Consider the following 19892-nt stretch of genomic DNA (forward strand, 5'->3'; position numbering starts at 1 on the left):
GTGATTGCGGCCCTATGCTCCATCTAGGAGCCTACAAGAGTAAGTGAAGTGCAACAGGTACACCATACACAACATGAGGAATGATAAACTGATGGTCTTAACAAAAGCTAAAAGTTAAGACAATCTTTAAAAAAGGTTATAAGAGCTGTGTGTACACTATACATAAGGTTGTGCCCTCAAGTTTTACAATATTTTTTGACTTGCAGTACAGAATGTGGATGGCATGGATGATAAGTGTAAAAAAAGAAAAGGAAGCATGAGTCTGCTGCATCCTATAAACACAGTAGGAGTAAGTTTAACAGTGTGCACCTGCACTTGTTTAATAGAGTGGGTGTGCATACTGTGCATACTTAAAGAAGAAAAAGTATCAACATCAATATTGTGTGTGGGCTAGCTAGGATCTTTCTCATTTAGGATGAATGAATGAATTAACAAATTAATGGTACTAAATGGTTTTATTTGGCAATTTAAATGAATACATGTGTATGCATACGTCGAATGTATGAGTATGCGTGTTGCATACATTCAAAGTATAGCGGATTAAATAAAACAAAGCCAAGAAATGCTTATCATTTACACGTGTGGTCCTCCAGCAAGCTTTTCATAGAAGATTAAAACATTATGTTTGAGAGAATTTTGTTCCAATGTAGGCTGCTGCTAATACTGTATATAGAGGTGTTTTTGTTTGATCAAAATAGTATAAAATCTGTTGTTGCCTTATGTAAAGTAGCTATGATATGAGTCTCTGATCCGTGAACATATTAATGATATTAATAATCATCATTATTATTTTAAAACAATGTACATATCTAATATGGATGACCCCTTTATCAACTGTGAATCAATTAAGCTGCAGGGTTTCTTAAGAGTGCAAACACAATATACCACAAACCACGAGGTGGCGCCACAATCAAAGTAATACGTTATGGTTTTGCCAGGCTTCCCAGCTTCCTAACCTCTATCTTGTATGAGAATCCCCCTAGTTTGTTTTAGACTCATTTTATTGTAATAATGGGGTAGTTTTTATTTTACTTTATTACAATAAGGCTTAAAACTGGCACAGTTAAAAACATTGCATTTCAATTTCAACACAATACACTTAGATATCGTTAATTTTAGTTAACTGTGTGTGTGTGTGTGTGTGTGTGTGTGTGTGTGTGTGTGTGTGTGTGTGTGTGTGTGTGTGTGTGTGTGTGTGTGTGTGTGTGTGTGTGTGTGTGTGTGTGTGTGTGAGATAGATCACCATACACGTTATGCGTGAAAGCCCATTTAGTAGCAAAAAACAACGTTTGGGCGGTTAAGCCTTCATCAGGGAATGACAATGATTAGCGTACGTGTCCATCATAGGGATGCCTGCTATAATGTTATGAATTTAAATGGAATTAGAACATGTATATATTTGTGAACTAACTAAATGTATTGCTCATTTTATGTACAAAAATATATGTATATTTTAATTAAATTTCTCCTGACTGAAATACATTTGTCACAACATACCATACCATTTGTAAAGATTGGGAATAACTCTGTACACCTTGTTTCTGCTCACGTGGTCGCAAGCCAAACAGACGGCCTTCAGGTACTTAAGTCTCTTCTCGGTGGGGTGACGCTGGGCATAGTAGTGCTGCCGCCACTCAAAGTAGTGCATGTAAGCCTGGTTGTCCTTGTCCAACCTCGAGAGGAACTCAGCCAGGGACTTCTCATCAGGAAAGTCATTTACGTGTATGAAGGATTCCCCAGGGATGAAGTCCTCATAGTTCTGTCTGGACGGGCCTAGGACCACCGGCACGGTTCCCGCTGCAAGTGGGCCATTGAGCTTTTCTGTGATGTAGTCTTTGTAAATGGACTCTTCAAAGGCGAGGAAGAATTTGCAGCTTCCGATGTTTGAAAAATGGTCTGTCGGTTTGAAGTCGTAGCTACTCGAACCCTCACCGTAGACGGTGACATTAATGTGTTGTGCAAGTTTACTGTAGTAGTTGTATGCTGTGCCATTGGTGCCATTTTCATCCATAATCCAGCAAACCAGGTTTTCCTTTTTGGGTGGCAAAAATGTCTCTGTTGAGTGTTTTCTGGCAGTCAGCCTCCAGTGCACAGGGATGTCTGCGTCCTTCCTAAAATTCAAGCTCAAATTGAATAGATTTTCAGTGCCGTTTATTTTACGCGTGTTGCTTGGCGGGTCCAAATTCAGCCATATCCACCTTTGAAATCCAGGTCTGGGCCAGGCGGGAAGGTTGGATAAATCATCTTTAATGGCCTTATGAAATATTAACACTTCATCTGCAGTGTGATACAGGGACCTGTTGTCTGATAGGCGGCAGCTGTTGATGTTGAAAAAATGCTTGCAATCCCTCACGTCAAACTTATATTCTTCAGGCCAGAACCACATCAGGATTAGATTCTTTGCAGGATCATCAACCATGTAGCTCTTGTGACCCGGGACAGGGTGGCACTTCTGCAGTGGGTTTGACTTAAAGTACATGAGGAGCAGCATCATGAATCCTCCTCCAAAAAGAAAGACTGTGAGGAGGGAACGCAGGACGGCAAACATTTTTGATTCTGCAAAAAGAGAAGGGGGGTGGTGGGGGGGGGGGGGGGTGTGTTATATCTGCCCTTTGCTAATCTCGGGAACTATCCGACCGATCAACGCCATTCCCGGCATGCATATCGTCAAGGAAACAAGGGAGTGTAGTGCCCGGTATGAAGTTTGTTGGATTGGTGGTTGTCCAGAATATGTCCATATCACCATATACAGCATCTCGATATGGGTATTAAAGGGACTAGAATACATACATGGGTATGCTGACAATGTGTATTGCTGCTGCATAACTTCCCTGTGTACTATAAGTTCAGTGTGATGCAGCCTGCAGTGGAAAACAAACTACAAAATTAGCCTAGGGTGTTGTACTCCTTTATCTTGACTATTCATATCACTGTTTTAAGTTAAAGCATTAAGTTACATTACTTTTACACGGTAAGCAATTATTTACATTGAGTGCAATAGGGTATGATTTTGTTTGATTGTGTGCATACAAAATGTATGACTATGTATATGAGAACTGTTAACAGGTTTAAACATGTAACTATAATAATGAAATGTATGTACCATATCAAATATACAGGACATTGATTACCATATGTAATGAAATAATTAGATTCAAGACAGACAAACAGAGTATATATGACTCAGAGATGAGCTCTGACAGCTGACACTATCCATAGGTTGCCACCCAGAGTTAAGAGTTCACACAGACCCTGTGGGGTTTAATTACACCCCTAATATAAGGCTCTGTTATCTCAGGTCGCCTCGTAAATAACTCTCATATCTTCTCGAGGAATCACTGTTGAGCAAATTAACTGAAATAGCAATAGTCTAGTAACCGCTGTCTCTGGGCTCATTTAGTGACTTATGTATACATTTTGGGCGCATTTGGCCCGTGGGCCGCACTTTGGACAACCCTAGACTCTACAGGGCTTCTCAACTTAACACTGATGCTGCCAGAGTTTGTCAAAATAAAGGCGCTAAAGCCCCACCTTCCATTTCCCCCCCAAAACCGGGAGGTATAATCTTCCATAATACTACCTTGCGCTGTCACATCTGATCTTTCTTTAGAAGTGTTAATATTCCAAACGAGATGCTTGGATAAGTCTGAAATTAGGACGGAACATTGCCGTTCTGATCAAAACCATGGACAGAGACGTAGATTCAGAGATAATAGCAAGTTTTGTCGCGCCATAAACAAGGAAGTGTATGACTGCAGCCTGCACGCATGCGCAAAACATGTCCAGGAGCACTGAACAAGGCGTTGCGTTTTAATTGGTATAACTATAACCATGACGGACCGCAGCTATATTAAAGGATAATTCCATACTAAAAGGCTTTCTTACCTTTCTTTGTAGTTGTTACGTCCCCACCAAAGAGGTCCAGGTGTTATTTTGTGCAAAAGCTCCTTATTGGCCATTTCCCCTACCATAAGCCCTAAATGAATTGCATTGAATTGAATTGGAATTGAATGGGGCTATGGGGTGTTGTGCTAATTTGCTTATTTCCATTGCTCAAAATTATAATTTCTTTGTATATATCCTCTCTTCATAATGTAAATAATATCCCAAGTGGCACACTTTACTACTTCTTTCGATGGAAATAAGCGAACTAGCATAACACCCCATAGCCCCATTCAATTCCCATTCAATGCAATGCAATTCATTGAGGGCTTATGGTAGGGAAAATAGCCAATAAGGAGTTTTTGCACAAAAAAACACCTGGACCTCTTTGGTGGGGACGTAACAACTACAAAGAAAGGTAAGAAAGATAAGAAAGCATTCTAGCATGGAATTCTCCTTTAAGCAGGGGCCGCATGCGGCCCACGGGGCACGGTCCGCCGGTTGAGTAGCACTGTCTAGTGTCTACCCTATATCATATTTTGAGACGGGCCAGAGTGACCAAGCTTTTGGTTAGAATATTAATTTCAGTCGATGAGTAGCGAGTATCCAGGTAGACAAACTCATCTGGCTCCCACAAATAAACGGGGCGTAGTAATTTACAGTTTTAGACTATAGCAGTCATTTTATTTGTTTAAGATAAGTTATACAGAGAATGAAAAAACATTAACTCTTTTTAACTCGTTTTAAGATTAGTGCCATACAAATGAAATAACAAAGATGATACATGTTGTCCCAACAGAATCCAGCTGACATCTCTGATCATTCTAAATTCATTAGAAATAATAATAATAATAATAATACAATTAAATAAGCAATTAACTATAATCACTTCAATGATGAAGTCAGTTGCTCACCTGTGAAATGCCTTTCTTTGTACGCACCCGTTGCTATTCCAGAGTAGTGAAAAGAGGAGGCACAACCAGAAAGTTAAGACCAATAACACAGTAGTCACTAGTCACATCATGTGGGCTAACCCACATTACTCACATCAGCAGAAGAGAGAGGGAGAAAGAAAGCCAGCCAGAGAAAAAAAAACTTTAGTAAGTTAGTAAGATGTGAAACACTGTGTGTAAGCAATATCTAATTCCAGTTCAAGGTAGGGTGATATTATTTTGTTAAGTATTAAATAGCTCTTTATTCTGATTTGTAAACACAAACTTAGTGTTTATTCAGTAACAGGAGTCTCCCTATCTCTACCAGCTCTTTCATGCAGGTTGGGATACCAAATTTATCCAATCAAGAGAGAGAACTCAGACAGGATAAGGCTTGAACAAGTGAAATTGGAAGTGATGACACAAATAAATGAGCAGACAAAATTTTAACTGAATTTTTTTTTGAAGCAGATAACACTCTCCCGATTGGCTGAAAATGGCAACCCACCTGCAAATTAATTGTCTGTATTGAATAGCTGGACAGATGGAGAGACCCAGGTCCTGTTACTGAACAAACATTCTATAGCATTTACTATCATAATATGGTGCGTTAAACTTTTAACAAAACTTAATTTTAACAAAATATAAATAAAATACTTACCCTACCTTCAATGATCTCTCAGATATGAAAATAATTATGCTACTGTAGTTATGCTTAACCACGGAGCCAAAACAATCCAACTTATTGCCTCGCATCACGACATGTTGTGTTGTGAGCAGGGCGTGTCGCACTGAGGAAGGCAGAGTGGTTGGTTTGTCTTTATCATTCTCTCTCATCCTTGATTAAACAATAATAATATAATTCTGGGACCGGGAAAATGTTTTGTTTGCACAGTGTGCTGCTAGAAAATCTTAGACCAGCTAGGTGTTGGTGTATATGAACAGTATGTAGGAAAAGAGAAGGGAGCACTCATATGCTCCAAAAGATAAATGTATTGACGACGTTTCGAGCCAAGGCTCTTCATCTGGTCAAAAACTCTATGAACAGTATGTAGCCTATAAGGCAGGGGTTTTCAACTGATTGTGAACCAGGGACCACCACCCTGACTTTGAATCAACCTGTGGACCACTATTGTGTTGGGTTGGGAACTGGGGATATGGGCTAAGATTAGTGCTTTTGTAAGTTAACACTTGCTATGCATCCCATGTGTGTACATCCCACTGTTTCTCAACCGTTGACTACTACTGGTAAAATGTCTTAATAATAATGACTCAACCAGACACTTCCCCCTTCTTGAGATTCTAACTCATCACAGGTCACTAGTTCACGGTTTCTCAACTAGTGGAAAGAACATTTAAAACAAATCCTACATTACTAAATGCATGGTCAGGGACCACATGCAATACCTCCACGGACAACCAGTGGTCCACGGACCACCTGTTGAAAACCCATGCTATAAGGTAGCGTGACATGAGTGATTCATTAAGGACATAGCAGGAATTAAAAGGAATCCAGGATAACTAGTTTGATGTGAGGTCTCCAGATATAAGCAGATGCAAGTTCACCTGTGTACTATACTGTATGCAAGACTGTCAGACAGGATCATGTGCCATTTCTACTTTTTGAAGTTATGTGAATCGATACATTTGTTAAGACACTTCTTCGTGAGCTTGTAGGTTGGCTATTTTCAAAAAGCCAATGAATATAGGGCACTGCATTTCATGCAAACTATTTTGCAGGGGAACCCACCAGTTAAGGACCCCTGGGGGTCCCCCTTTGAGAACCACTGCTCTACGTGTCTCTATTCTGTGGCGAACATTTGGCAAAAACATGGGAAAATAATTTGGGGCAAAAAGGAGCGGACCAAGTATAGAGCCCTGGTGGACATGTGTCTACACAGTACATCAAAGGCTAAATTGCTATTAAAATCCCCATGAACATCTGTCACAAGCTGAGGGTGAGGACCCACATGCACAAAACGGAGGCCCCAAATGCAGAACAGCAAAGGCGGGCAGAGTTCACATTTTATTGAATACAAAATAAAAGAGAAAACGTCACAATCTCAAACTAATATGCAGTAGACATGAGGGTTGATTACACATGAGATACACCTGGGGAAGACATGAACATGGAACCATGAAAACTAGAATGGAAACATGACAAGACCTAGACAAGAGGCAAAGTCTGTGCTCGACTGTGACATGACCAGCAACAAATTGCTTCCTTTATGACGGCTTCATGTCAGACATAAGTGAGTAATCTCCTCCACTCACAGCTCTCTGAATAGCACTGTGTTTTGTCTGTCAGGACAAAGACAAAGAGTGACATGTCCTTTTTTTGTCCTACCTTTTTCTACTCATGATAGATTACTGTCCACCTTTTCAACTGATGTCAAAGGGGAATCCATTTTAAAACAACCTTTTTTTAACCTGTTCAGCATCTGTGTAAACACAAACACAAACTATACAAAGATGGGTGCAGGCCGTGAAACTATGACAACTGGGGGGGAGCATATCCAAATGTAACACAGTTTTGCATAGAATGACCCACAACCATGCAGGCTGTTTTGTTTGCATAAAACTTTGTTTATGTAAAAAGTGTTGGACTATAGAGAGTTTATGACAAAACTCTCGATGTCTGCAGACATGTCTTCAATGCGTCGGCTAATTGTGTTATTTGAGAGTGGCACATTTGCTAATTCCTTTGCAGCATCTGGTGGCACCAAGCCCACACACCCCCGCAAATTCGAATGAATTGGCTATTACTGTTTCTGCCAATGTATGTGGCAATTTTAACTTTGCCAACATCTCTGCGATTTGGTAGCTTAATTCCAAACCTTTTTCAGAAGTTGTGGTACTGCGCATCAAGATACTTGCCTGCTTCGCTGTGTCCTTCTCCTTTTTTTCTTTCAAACTCACTAAAAGGTTTTTGTCCTTTCAACATGAGTGGTATCAAGGTGACGCTTCAGCTTACTGGGAAACATGGTGCTGTTTGCAAGCTTGAATCCACAAACGATGCACAGCGGAATCGGGTTAGTTGTATCCCCAGTAAACGTGAAGCCAAACTTCATGTAGTCATCACGGTAAAGTCTGGCAGTGGCTTTCTTTGTAGGCTTTGCGTTAGTAGTAGTCGCCATTGTTGTTGTTATCCCCGGCGGCGAGGGGCCGCTGGCTGTGCCGTCGTCAGATGGAGGTTACCCGGCGGCGCTGTGTGTGCTGCTGTTGGGTTCTGGTGGTGTCTTTCTGGAGGGAGCGAAATGTAGCGTCTTCTGGATGCATCTCTTTTTGGCTGCTGGTTCCATCTTGTAGTAGCTGTACAATGTGAGTGCCAAGCTAGTCTGTGCCCCATTTAAACAGTAAAGTTGCCAGGCGAGTACAGGTGATGGCCCCATGTACACAAAGACATACATTAGCATTAACATTCCTATGGTCTTTAGAGTCTATTGATCCGTTGTTGTCGCATGTCTAATTAGACGTGTGACAACAACTGGCATATATGTCGGCCTCATATGGCCTTGCACTTTGTTTGGAGCTTAACTGATTTAATAAACAAACAGAAGTTGTTCAAAGATTTTCTCATTATGAATTTGAGCCCAGGTGTGGTTTTAATTTAGCATGTAGTTATGGATTCATACACAGTACAACTAAGTCTTAGTGTTAATTTAATTCAGTAATATAGTAATATATAAAGTAATATTACTTTTTAAACAAGTAACGAGCAATAGGTACTTGTTTTCCAGAACATTGAGTTTACCTGGTATGAAATAAATTAATCAGATATGATATCAGGGCTCCATATAAAGGATCACAACACTGTTGGCTGGCTGATGCTGTTCAGTTGAGGCGACACACAAAAACTTGTACATAGGGTGGTGGCTGCTGTTGATTGGACACACAAAAGCTTCTTGTGTATAGCTATAGGGTGGTGGCGGCTGTTGATTGGACACACAAAAGCTTCTTATGTATAGCTATATAACACTTTGCATCTGTCCGTAACGTCATGACCACAAACAAACAGCTGATCCTTCCTTAATTTCGTTCCGACGTTAATAACTGTGACGGCTGAGATCAATTTGGCACGCCCTATGAAATCAAGCTTCGCCCTCGTTTTTTGCGACATGCACAACTGCAATACGACCAAACAACGCATGGAAACCATAGTTACACGATGGAAAAAGCCAATAAAAAGTTTTCCCCGCTTGCCATTCCATGCTACACAACCCTGTACTGAGAGGACATTTTAAGCCCAGCACCATGCCTTTTATAGACGGGGATAAAATACCTTATGCTATAGGGTATTTTTTTGCATAAAGAGCAGCCATCAGACTGTCTCAGTCATCACAGAGGCAGTATGTTTGTAGAGACATTTTCAACACTACAGATTTAGCGGTAGATCAAATCAAAAATATTATGTATATCTGAATACTGAATCAAGCCTGAGTAGATGATAAAATGACAAATGTCCCATTATATTGTCTATTTATATTGTGTGAGTGTGAGTGTGCGTGTGTGCGTGCGTGCGTGCGCAGCTGAATGCTGTTGGGGCTACTTAATCAGGCAAATATGATGGCATATTTGCCTGATGAAGACCTAGTAGGTTGAAACGTTGCAATTTGTTGCCTCTAACTAAAGTAAGTCTCATGGAGCTCTACTAACTAGTGTGTGGATGTTCTTTCTCTTCCTTGATGTTTGCCTTGATGCCTGACATCCAGCACCTGGCCTAAATATTGGCATTGAGATGTGCACACAATCTTCTCTGTGAAAGAATATAAAAAGGACAACACCATAATCAGCATAATCTATGCCGCTATTGGTAATATAATAATAATGTTCTTTAAATTCCAAAAACAATATAATCTTTTTTTCTTTTTTTTAAACATATGTTTATTCATTTTCTTTACAGTACAAAGAAGTATTTTCAGAACAATTAACATATATTTTTCCCCCCCACATCCCCATGGCAGCACAAATACAAACAAAATCTTATCACGAAATGTTTTGACAATAATAAATACAGAACAAAAATAAATAACTAATAATGACAAAACGAAAAATAAAACGAAAATAAAACGCATTACATACAGTTAAACAAACAAATGCCCAATGTCCGTCACAGTTCCCTACCCCCACCCCACAGTGGTGTCAGTATGAAAAGTACGATGACGTAATCTTCAAAAGACCAACGGCCCAACCTGAAAACACATCTGCAAACCAACCGAACCATCAAATATGCAAAAACATCTGACAGTGTCAGTATGAAAAGAACCAGTCATACAGATTATGTACAATACTGTAACCATTGTCCCATGAAATGTGATCACAGGCGAGACAAATGGGTTGAGTGAATTCGTTCTGTGTTGACAGTAGATGCGGTGTAGCTTTGAGGAACTTTCTCCAGTTGAAGTACTGCATGTACTTAATATCATCCTTGTCCAACTGAAGCAAATACTCTGCCAGTGATCTGGCATCTGGGAAGTCATTGATATGAATGAAAGAGCCGGGTGGGAAGAACTCTTCATAATTCTCTCTTGGTGGGCCCAGAACGACTGGCACCGTTCCCACTGCCAAAGGTCCGTTCACCTTTTCTGTGATGTAGTCTCTGTGAATGGAGTTTTCAAATGCAAGGTAAAACTTGCAACTTGCCAAGGTTGCATAATAGTCCTCATAGCTTAGTGGTTTTGAGTACGCCCGGCCATAGACATGGACATTGATGTACTTACTGAATTCTTTAAAGTATTGTACCCTGGCAACTACACCGTCTGTAACGCTATTGGACACAATCCAACAGACCACCTTGTCTTTCTTTGGCAAGACAAAGTCCTCATCTGTCACGGTTTTCTTTGTTAGAAGCTCATTCCTCACTGTGATGTCAGCATCTCGTCTGTAGCTCAGTGTCAGGTTGAACAGGTTTTCTAGACCTGGTATTTCTTTTGTATGAGTCGGTGACTCTACATGATACCAAATCCATTTTTGGAAATGAGGTCGTGGGGCTTTTGGCAAGTTTTCCAAGTTTGGATGAATGTCTCTATGAAATAATATGATGGCTTCTGCTTCATTGTATAGAGACCGGTCATATGTTAGCTCACAGCTATCTATGTTAAAGTAGGTCATACAGTCCCTGAAATCAAACTTTACACCGAGTGGCGGAGTCCACACAATGACAATCGGCTTGTTGTGGACCTTCAATGGCAGTGTGTCCTTAAAGTAAAAGAAAACTGCTACTAGTGCACACATCACTCCTAAAGCCATTTTCATCTCAAGATTCTTTCTCATCTTTCTCCTGTAGAGTGAGGTTTAAAATCCAAGATGTGTGTCGGCCCGGAAAGAAGTGTAGAAAAGGAAGGAAGGAGGATTCACGTGACAGTGTTCTCAGAATTTATTTGGTCAAACACGAGATGAAATCGTTACAAAGCAGAGCATGTAAAAAGGTACACGCAAAGTTGTCTGTTGCAACCAAGCCTCCGTAGTCAATTTGAGTCTGTTGAAACTTGAACAGCCCCCCCCTTCACAAAGAATCTCAACCCAGGTCCCTCCTCTCACCTTACATGAAATAGGTGCTTCCTGACTTTTGACCAATGAGACTAAGTCAGTAGCTGTTTCTGGTAGAGAGAGAGGCAGGCCCTCTAGACAAAGACATGTTCCGTCTTATTATTTATACCTTTTAACAGAGTTCTAACTTAAATAAAACAACAATGATGAATTTAAAGGTACAATGAACATAGTTAAACATAACGGAAGTATATGAAACTGAACAGACTATATTATTGTTACTGAAAACACTGAATTACTTTGCTGTTGCTTAAAATAGCACTACACACACCTGATTACTGATTAGCACATATCCTATTGTTATATTTAATAATGCATTTAGCACAAGAAGGTTGTTAGAGGGTGTAGTACTATTGGTTTAAGTACTGGAGCATTTGTTTGTTTTTATGTTTAATTTGATTCCAAGAATCAAACACCACACCTAACTGTCAATATGCCGTGAACTAATCATCACGCCTTAAATGTCAATGTATCATTTGTTTTTAATTGCTAATAGCCGTAGCACACAGACTAAAAAAAAGCAAGAGCTACACCCGGTCAATTTCATGACCATGACTCTAGTCAATAACAATACACTGACTGCAGGCACGAGAGAAGCTTACCTGGGTTGAGCATAATGAATCAAACGATACTGAAGCCCATTAGGCCATGCAGCTTTGTTTGAGGGATCCATGTCAGAGGACCCGCACACGCTGTGGGACTGCGTGGCATGCTGAAGCCCAAAGGGCCTCCCCTATCGGGGTCATGCCTATGTTCCCTCGTCCCTATGTTCCCTCGTCCCTATGTTCCCTCATCCCTATGTTCCCTCAGCCCTATGTTCCCTCAGCCCTATGTTTCCCCATTCCAAAACAGACCCTATGTTCCCTCAGCCCTATGTTCCCTCAATCCGATAAGTGCAAGTGTAATAAATGTAATGGTGTAATAAGTACATTAGTGTAATAGTGTAATAAGTGTAATACAGACAGCATTTTTTCCCAATGAAATTGGCTGACAGCTTGTCTCGTCATAATAAAAGGTTCATAATAATTACTACAACTAGAAAGGTCGCAATCTTTCAAAATTGCAAAGTGTGGTTGCCACAGTCGCTTACATAGGCCCCTCCCACTAATATTGCAAGCCAAGGCCTGTTTTGAAACCGAATATACAAAAGACACTACTTTTCTTTCACTTAAAGGAGGAAACTGATGACAAAAAGATACAAAAAGAGAGAACTATGACTCATTTCGACTTCATGTTGACATATCCGTGGTGCAGTAGATCATATCATGGACATGCGGTCCGGTCCCATTTAGACCTGAAGACATTTCTGCAAATGTCAGTTTTCTGAAATCCTATGTTTCTATGTCAGTCATTATTTTATTATTTTTAAACTTACATTTTTATTATGTCAGTCATTCTTAAAGTTTTTCTAGTCAAGGACCCCAAAAATATATGTAATTGGCCGCCGACCCCCATCTGAAAATATGTTGTTCCAGGGACCCCCCATGAAGCAAAGATTGAGTTAAAAACGATCGCTCTGACAGAATATATATTCAAAGATTTGCACCACATTTTCACGATTTTTCAAAAATAGCAGACCTACAAGCTTGTTGCGTGGCACTCGGTGCCTCGTTAGGAGCTTGTAGATCTGCTATTTTTCAATAGCTAAACATACTTCTTAAAACACCAATATACTGTACAGTACTATGCTGCATGCATAAACATACAATTTGATAGCATACAGTAGAATAGATCACCCAGGTTTTATGGTTTTTCAATCTCCACACATGGAAAAAGAAATTTTGATTTTACGACTTACGGTTCAAGAGTTATAGGGAAAAACGTAAAGTGGGCTGTTATAGCTGATGTCACTGATTTCATGTATTTCAGAAGTGCATGCATGAGATTTCTCCTCAAAGTAAATGAAAAATGCTATTATTGTGCACCCCACTCCTAAAGCCATTATCATCTCAAGATGTGAAGGCTTGTTTAAAAATGGCATCTTTCTCCTGTTGAGCAAAATTAACAAGTTAGTTGACAGCAGTTTGTTTCACAATGGGGGGGGGGGGGGGGGTGTGTGTGTGTGTGTGTGTGAAATACTCTCTTAATAAAAGCAAACATTTTCTTTCCCAGACCTGACTCCTAACACTCCTCATAACCTAACCCTTAGTCAAAGTAAGTTAGGATGTAGGCTACTGTAATCTGCAGTAGACTACTTAACAATTCACAGTAAACTAAATATATATCACATCCATAAATGATTACATTCTATCATGTATTTTTTTTCAATTTTCTTTTCAATAACACTCTAGCTCACCTTTGTAATTTGTTTTATGCTGCAATTCCTGTGTAAATGACAAGTGCACCGTAATACAAGCCTCCAGGTACCTAAAGCAGTACACAGTCTGCTCTTTCTGTTCCAACCCAGGATATAAATGGTCAGTTGAAAGCACTTGCATAAAACACTTGCATTTAGCACAAGAAGGTTGTTAGAGGGTGTAGTACTATTGGCAAGGCCGGTTCTAGGGGGGGCAGGGGTGGGCACAGCCCACCCAAACGTGCGTCCTGCCCACCCAATCAAAAGTTATGGGGATCCTGATAATGAGAAAATGAGAAAATACGTTTCAGTGATTTTTTTTCAGCGACCTGGTCCAGAGAGGCGACCGGGGCGACAGTTGATAGTATATGCTGGTAGGCAAAATAGCCATGGTCTAGGGCTTACAGCGAGTCTCTCTCTGACAGACTCGCTGTAAACCCTGGACCAGGGCTAGTAGGTAAAACAGCACTTGAAAAGAACCGGTACTATGGTAAAAGCATTGTTATTAAGTTTCTCTGTGTTAACGAGTTGGGGCTCCGTGGAACAAAAGAAACCTTACGTGACCACTCACCACATAGCGATGCTGATGATGATCATGATGACATTGCTTCTGGTCTTTTCTTTTTTTTAATTATTTGAGTACACCTTAGCGAAGGATAATAAGCTAGCTGCTATTGCTAAGAGCATGAATAACAATGCTACAGTACATACACATCTAAGGGTATTCAAAATGAAATAATTGCAACATTAGCCAGCATGGTTCTTGCAGAGATCCAGACAAAATATTCAAAAGCTGACTCTGCAGGATTCTTTGTACTATATATATATATATATATATATATATATATATATATATATATATATATAATATATATTGTACTTTGACTCACAATATTCATTTGAAAACTTTAGTTACTTTGTAGATTTGGATTATTATTACAAAACATACATTACCCACTTCAGCCCTATATACATTTTGGGTATTTGAAAATAGCCAATCTACAACCTCACCATGTGTCACGATGCGACGGTTTGTGAGCTTGTAGATTTGCTATTTTCAAAAGATTATTATCGACAGGGCCATTTCAGAAATGGAAAACAGATTCTCAAAGAAGAATTTAGACCTAATGACAGCCATATCAAGCCTTGTACCCTATTCTGAGAGATTTCTAGACTCCACCTTGTTGGAGCCTTTGCATGCTCTTACTAGAACTGGAACAGACTACGCAACTCTGAAAAGGGAACTCATTGTTGCAAAGCCAATGTTGGCCAAGTTATGTTGTCCAAACAAAACAGACCTGGCCACTGTGTCTAAACACATGAAGACATACGAGAAAGCATTTCCTGTGTTGCACAAGTTGTATGTGACAGCCCTTGTAAATGGTGTGTCTTCAGCTTAATGTGAGAGTTCCTTCTCCACACTGGCACGTGTCCTAACCCCCTACCGTCGCACCATGTCGCACGAAAGAAAAAAGAACGTGGTCATCTTGGCAAATGAGAAATCTATAACAAATACATAGACATGGATGAACAACAACAACAACAAACCAACCCCAGTACTTGAGTCAAAGTACGACTCAAGTGGAATATTATCTGTCAAATGTGTACGTGAGTTGAAGTACTGGAGTGCTTTCTTTTACAATAATGTAAGTGCGCAGGCCTTTAAAACTCTGTCTATATTAAAATGTAGACGTTAAAAAAGAAACTGCGAGTTTGTTGATCTGCTAGTTTCACTATTTGAAATATAAGGCTTAGAAAGGTAGTGGAGTCAAAAGTATGTCATATCATACCATATCAAGCCTTGTACCCTATTCTGAGAGATTTCTAGACCCCACCTTGTTGGAGCCTTTGCATGCTCTTACTGGAACTGGAACAGACTACGCAACTCTGAAAAGGGAACTCATTGTTGCAAAGCCACTCCAAACTGTGTCTAAACACATGAAGACATACGAGAAAGCATTTCCTGTGTTGCACAAGTTGTCCCAAGCCCGGGTAAATGCAGAGGGCAGTGTCAGGAAGGGCAATTGGGTTAGCATACTGTTGGTCAAAGAAGGAGAAGATAGATGAACTGATATGATGATAGCATAGTTTTCTATGCATTTCGGGGGTTTGACACCCCAAATTCTGTCTGCCCACCTTAGTGGGGCTGGCTAAATTCGGCCCTGACTATTGGTTTAAGTACTGGAGCATTTGTTTGTTTTTATGTTTAATTTGATTCCAATAATCAAACACCACACCTAACTGTCAATATGCCGTGAACTAATCATCACGCCTTAAATGTCAATGTATCATTTGTTTTTAATTGCTAATAGCCGTAGCACACAGACAAAAAAAAGCAAGAGCTACACCCCGTCAATTTCATGACCATGACTCTAGTCAATAACAATACACTGACTGCAGGCACGAGAGAAGCTTCCCTGGGTTGAGCATAATGAATCAAACGATACTGAAGCCCATTAGGCCATGCAGCTTTGTTTGAGGGATCCATGTCAGAGGACCCGCACACGCTGTGGGACTGCGTGGCATGCTGAAGCCCAAAGGGCCTCCCCTATCGGGGTCATGCCTATGTTCCCTCGTCCCTATGTTCCCTCGTCCCTATGTTCCCTCGGCCCTATGTTCCCTCAGCCCTATGTTTCCCCATTCCAAAACAGACCCTATGTTCCCTCAGCACTATGTTCCCTCAATCCGATAAGTGCAAGTATAATAAATGTAATAAGTGTAATACAGACAGGAGCTAAAGGAAACCCTATTACTAAAGTACGGCTTTCCCGGTGGATTGTGGAGGCCATCCAACTGGCTTATGCCAGTACAGGGTTGCAGCCTCCTAAGGCCTGAGGACACAGGATACTGCCATACCCTGCGTAGAGCAGGGTATGGCAAGATTCTATAACCTCTAGACGAGGCAGGTCATGTACATAGACCTTTATGTGAGTTGACCTTGGTACCTAGGGCATAGGTAAATGCTCCGGGGTATGCCATAGGGCAGTGGTTCTCAACCTGTGGTACGCGTACCACCAGTGGTACTTGAGCCCCCCCCAGGTGGTACGTGGAAAATCTTCCCAAAAGATCAGGGATGCCGTGATCTGATCCACAGATCGGATATCAGGTCGATATCAGCCAAAAAACGTGATCTGGATCGGATCGGACTACAGCGAAAATGACCGATCCCAAGCACTGCAAGCACTCCACTCCAGTCCATTCCAGTACTCCACTCCAGGCCATTATTCCTCCAGCAGTGTTCATAGACTGCTACAGACACAGTCATATGGACAGTAGCAGACTGTGCAGGCTGCTAGGCTAACCAGTAACCACTAGCCAAGTAGCCAGCAGTGCTGCTCAGAAAGCAGCACTGACAGCCGCTCGCATGGGAGTATTATATATTATAAAACGAAAAAGACAGCCGAGTGCAAAAAAATAAAGGGATGGATTTGCCACCGTGGCAACTACAGCAGCAAAGTTTCAGCCTTAGCTCCATGCAAGCTAATCTTTAGCATTGATTAGCATCAACATCTTAGTAGACGAGAGAGACGGAACAGCGCAACAAGCTGACAGCTGAGCATGACGACATGCTCATGTTCCAACAGTTTTGTTTGACAAATATGACCGCTGTTTGTCAATACTTATGTGACAGACCATGCTATGATGCTAATAACTGCTTAAGTGCTAACTGCCAACCAATGCTTAAATAGAACGGACATCACTATAGTTACATTGTCACGGACAGACACAGTGCTGTGTAGGACAGTAGGCTACACGGTTTTTAAAGTGGGATCAGGGGTCCCCACTCCCAGCCAAATGATAGGTTCCATTTGTACACTAAGAGTTAAATTGACATTGATTTTACAATATAAACAAATAGAAAATAATAATTTGGGGTCCCAGAGATACAAATGGCTGGGTCCTTAATATTAAAATGATGTGAATTGATAGATCCATAAAAACACACAGCTGCTGTATTGGGGCAAATGAGTTTCAAAACCTGTATTCAGAATGAATGTGTATAGCCTACCTATGCTATTGATAAATGTATTAACTCAAAAAACCTGGGGATGCCTGTATGGCTCCTCATTGTAAAGTAGTTAAAGTGCCTGTTTTGTACAGCATGATTTTGGCTGACGTCTGTGAAAAATAAATAAATATTCTTAATTTCTTATTAGGAATATCTTTTTCTCCTGTGTGAACTGTGCATATATGTATATATTTTCACATAAGTTATAATGGTGGTCATATTGTCATTATCATTTTGATAACAGTAGGTAGGTACCCGAAATCCATCATAAACCCGCCAAAAAAGCATCAATAACCACTAATAGCACGCGCGTGCACGTTTGGCGGTGGTGGTACTTGGAGTGATACAAAAATCTGAGGTGGTACTTGGTGTAAAAAGGTTGAGAACCACTGCCATAGGGCATACCCCGGAGCATTTAGGTGAACCAGGACTGTCAGCTCAGTTAGCCCTTGGAGCATAAGGCATATAAAGTTTTCGCATGGCGAGTATACATGCATTTATACACTCGGGCAAGAGGGCACGTACTGTGTCATGGTGCAAAAGGCCCATTCATAGTCCAGGGACCCCACCAAGGGGTCTAAAGCAGCAGCATCAAATATTTGCAAGAAAAACTAAATGGGTCAAAATGGGCAGATTGTTTTTCAGCCCAAATCGTCTTCCATTAGCCTTCATTGAGTTGAGTGACAGCTGACATGACAAGCCTCTGTTACGGGTCTCAGGCCTGCTGAGTACCTCATTAACAACTGAACCTGAATAAACAGGGATAAAGACAGAGCAATGAAAAGATTTGACGTGTTTCTTTCCATGGGGAACCGGAAGCTGCACTCCTTATATTAGGACCCCAGAGAACCCATGGGGTAGAACAAACGTTCCGTCCTCACTGCATGTTACACTTTGCTAGTGCAATTAATTCACAGTATAAAATGTAAACCTTCATAAAACGAAATTATTAAATAATTAAACACTCTTAGGTTATTTTTATGTGTGCTTCCCCGTGGGAGGTTAGGTTAGAGTGAGGGTTTGAGATGGTTAACATTGGTAGACAGTGACACCTTGACTGCGTGTATGGACGTGCGTTTGTTTTGATTTGTGAGCACAGTAGGCTACCATGGCAGTTATGGAACTTATAGATAAAATATCTACCAACACCGAAAATAATGAATATACTGTGGGACTATTTATAGATCATAGATTACTACTGGATAAATTAAATAGATATGGTGTTAGAGGGGTTGCAAATGCATGGATTAAAAACTATCTAGAAAACAGAACTCAATACGTACAAATTAATAATGATAGATCTGAATCATCAACAGTCACTTGTGGGGTCCCACAGGGATCCGTCTTGGGGTCAAAGCTTTTAATTTTATATATTCACGACATATGCAATGTCTCCGAGAGGCTGGATTGTGTCTTGAGAGTATGTTTTGCGCTCCGTCCGTGTGTGTGTCCGTCCGTCCATCCGTCTGTGTACAGCTAATCTCCGGCACCGTTAAAATATTACATTTTAAGTAGCACAAAGTGTGTGTAAGTGATGCATTTGTGTTCTATACAATGCTGTGTGTGTGTGTGTGTGTGTGTGTGTGTGTGTGTGTGTGTGTGTGTGTGTGTGTGTGTGTGTGTGTGTGTGTGTGTGTGTGTGTGTGTGTGTGTGTGTGTGTGTGTGTGTGTGTGTGTGTGTGTGTGTGTGATTAAAGACAAATGAAAAACAATAAAAGTAACATAAGCGTCTGATATTTCAACATCGAGTCAATCTCCATTACAGGTATATAAAGCAGAGGGTGAAATTCTCTATCGTACAAGCTCCCAGCAACCATTGCCGTTTCAAGGGTTAAAAAAAGAATGACAGAAGTCTGAGTTAAACGTGTTAAAAATGTGTCATCCGCAGCTACAATTACTGAAAACTGAGGTGATTATTATGTATATAAATACTAAACAGGATTGCATCCACTATTATTGAACCTCGTGGGAACTCAGACTGGGTATTTCCCAAAACTGTGTAATCTCTGCAACATATATTTGGGGCATCTTCCCAAATACCGGTATTCCAAAATCTTTCGAATTTTTCAAAAGGCTTGGGCTTGTAGAGTGAATATTCTAGCTATTTCTGAAATAGACACATGGAAAATGAACCCAAAAGTCTTATGAAGTGAATTACATGCATTGAGTGTACACACTTGGCAACTCACCTGCAAATATATTATACATTTATTGAAGGGCTGGA

The 19892-nt window shown here is 40.5% G+C and overlaps 2 protein-coding genes across 2 annotated transcripts; both read right to left on the reverse strand.

Moving 5' to 3' along the window:
* Window positions 1-1283: 1283 nt before the first annotated feature.
* Window positions 1284-4824, reverse strand: LOC310876278 (4-galactosyl-N-acetylglucosaminide 3-alpha-L-fucosyltransferase 9-like). The gene is made up of 2 exons (XM_083789769.1): window positions 4797-4824; window positions 1284-2556 (listed from the first exon to the last, which is right to left on the reverse strand). The coding sequence occupies exon 2, from the start codon at window positions 2546-2548 to the stop codon at window positions 1487-1489; it is 1062 nt and encodes a 353-aa protein (XP_083645895.1). The 5' UTR covers window positions 2549-2556; window positions 4797-4824; the 3' UTR covers window positions 1284-1486.
* Window positions 4825-10064: 5240 nt separating this feature from the next.
* LOC310876498 (4-galactosyl-N-acetylglucosaminide 3-alpha-L-fucosyltransferase 9-like) lies at window positions 10065-11048 on the reverse strand (the record flags this gene model as incomplete). The annotated part of the gene is made up of 1 exon (XM_083790046.1): window positions 10065-11048. One exon carries the CDS (start codon window positions 11046-11048, stop codon window positions 10065-10067), a length of 984 nt encoding a protein of 327 aa, XP_083646172.1.
* Window positions 11049-19892: the final 8844 nt, after the last annotated feature.

Source organism: Protomyctophum parallelum, assembly GCF_964188405.1.
Source record: "Protomyctophum parallelum genome assembly, chromosome: 19".
Classification (NCBI taxonomy): domain Eukaryota; kingdom Metazoa; phylum Chordata; class Actinopteri; order Myctophiformes; family Myctophidae; genus Protomyctophum; species Protomyctophum parallelum.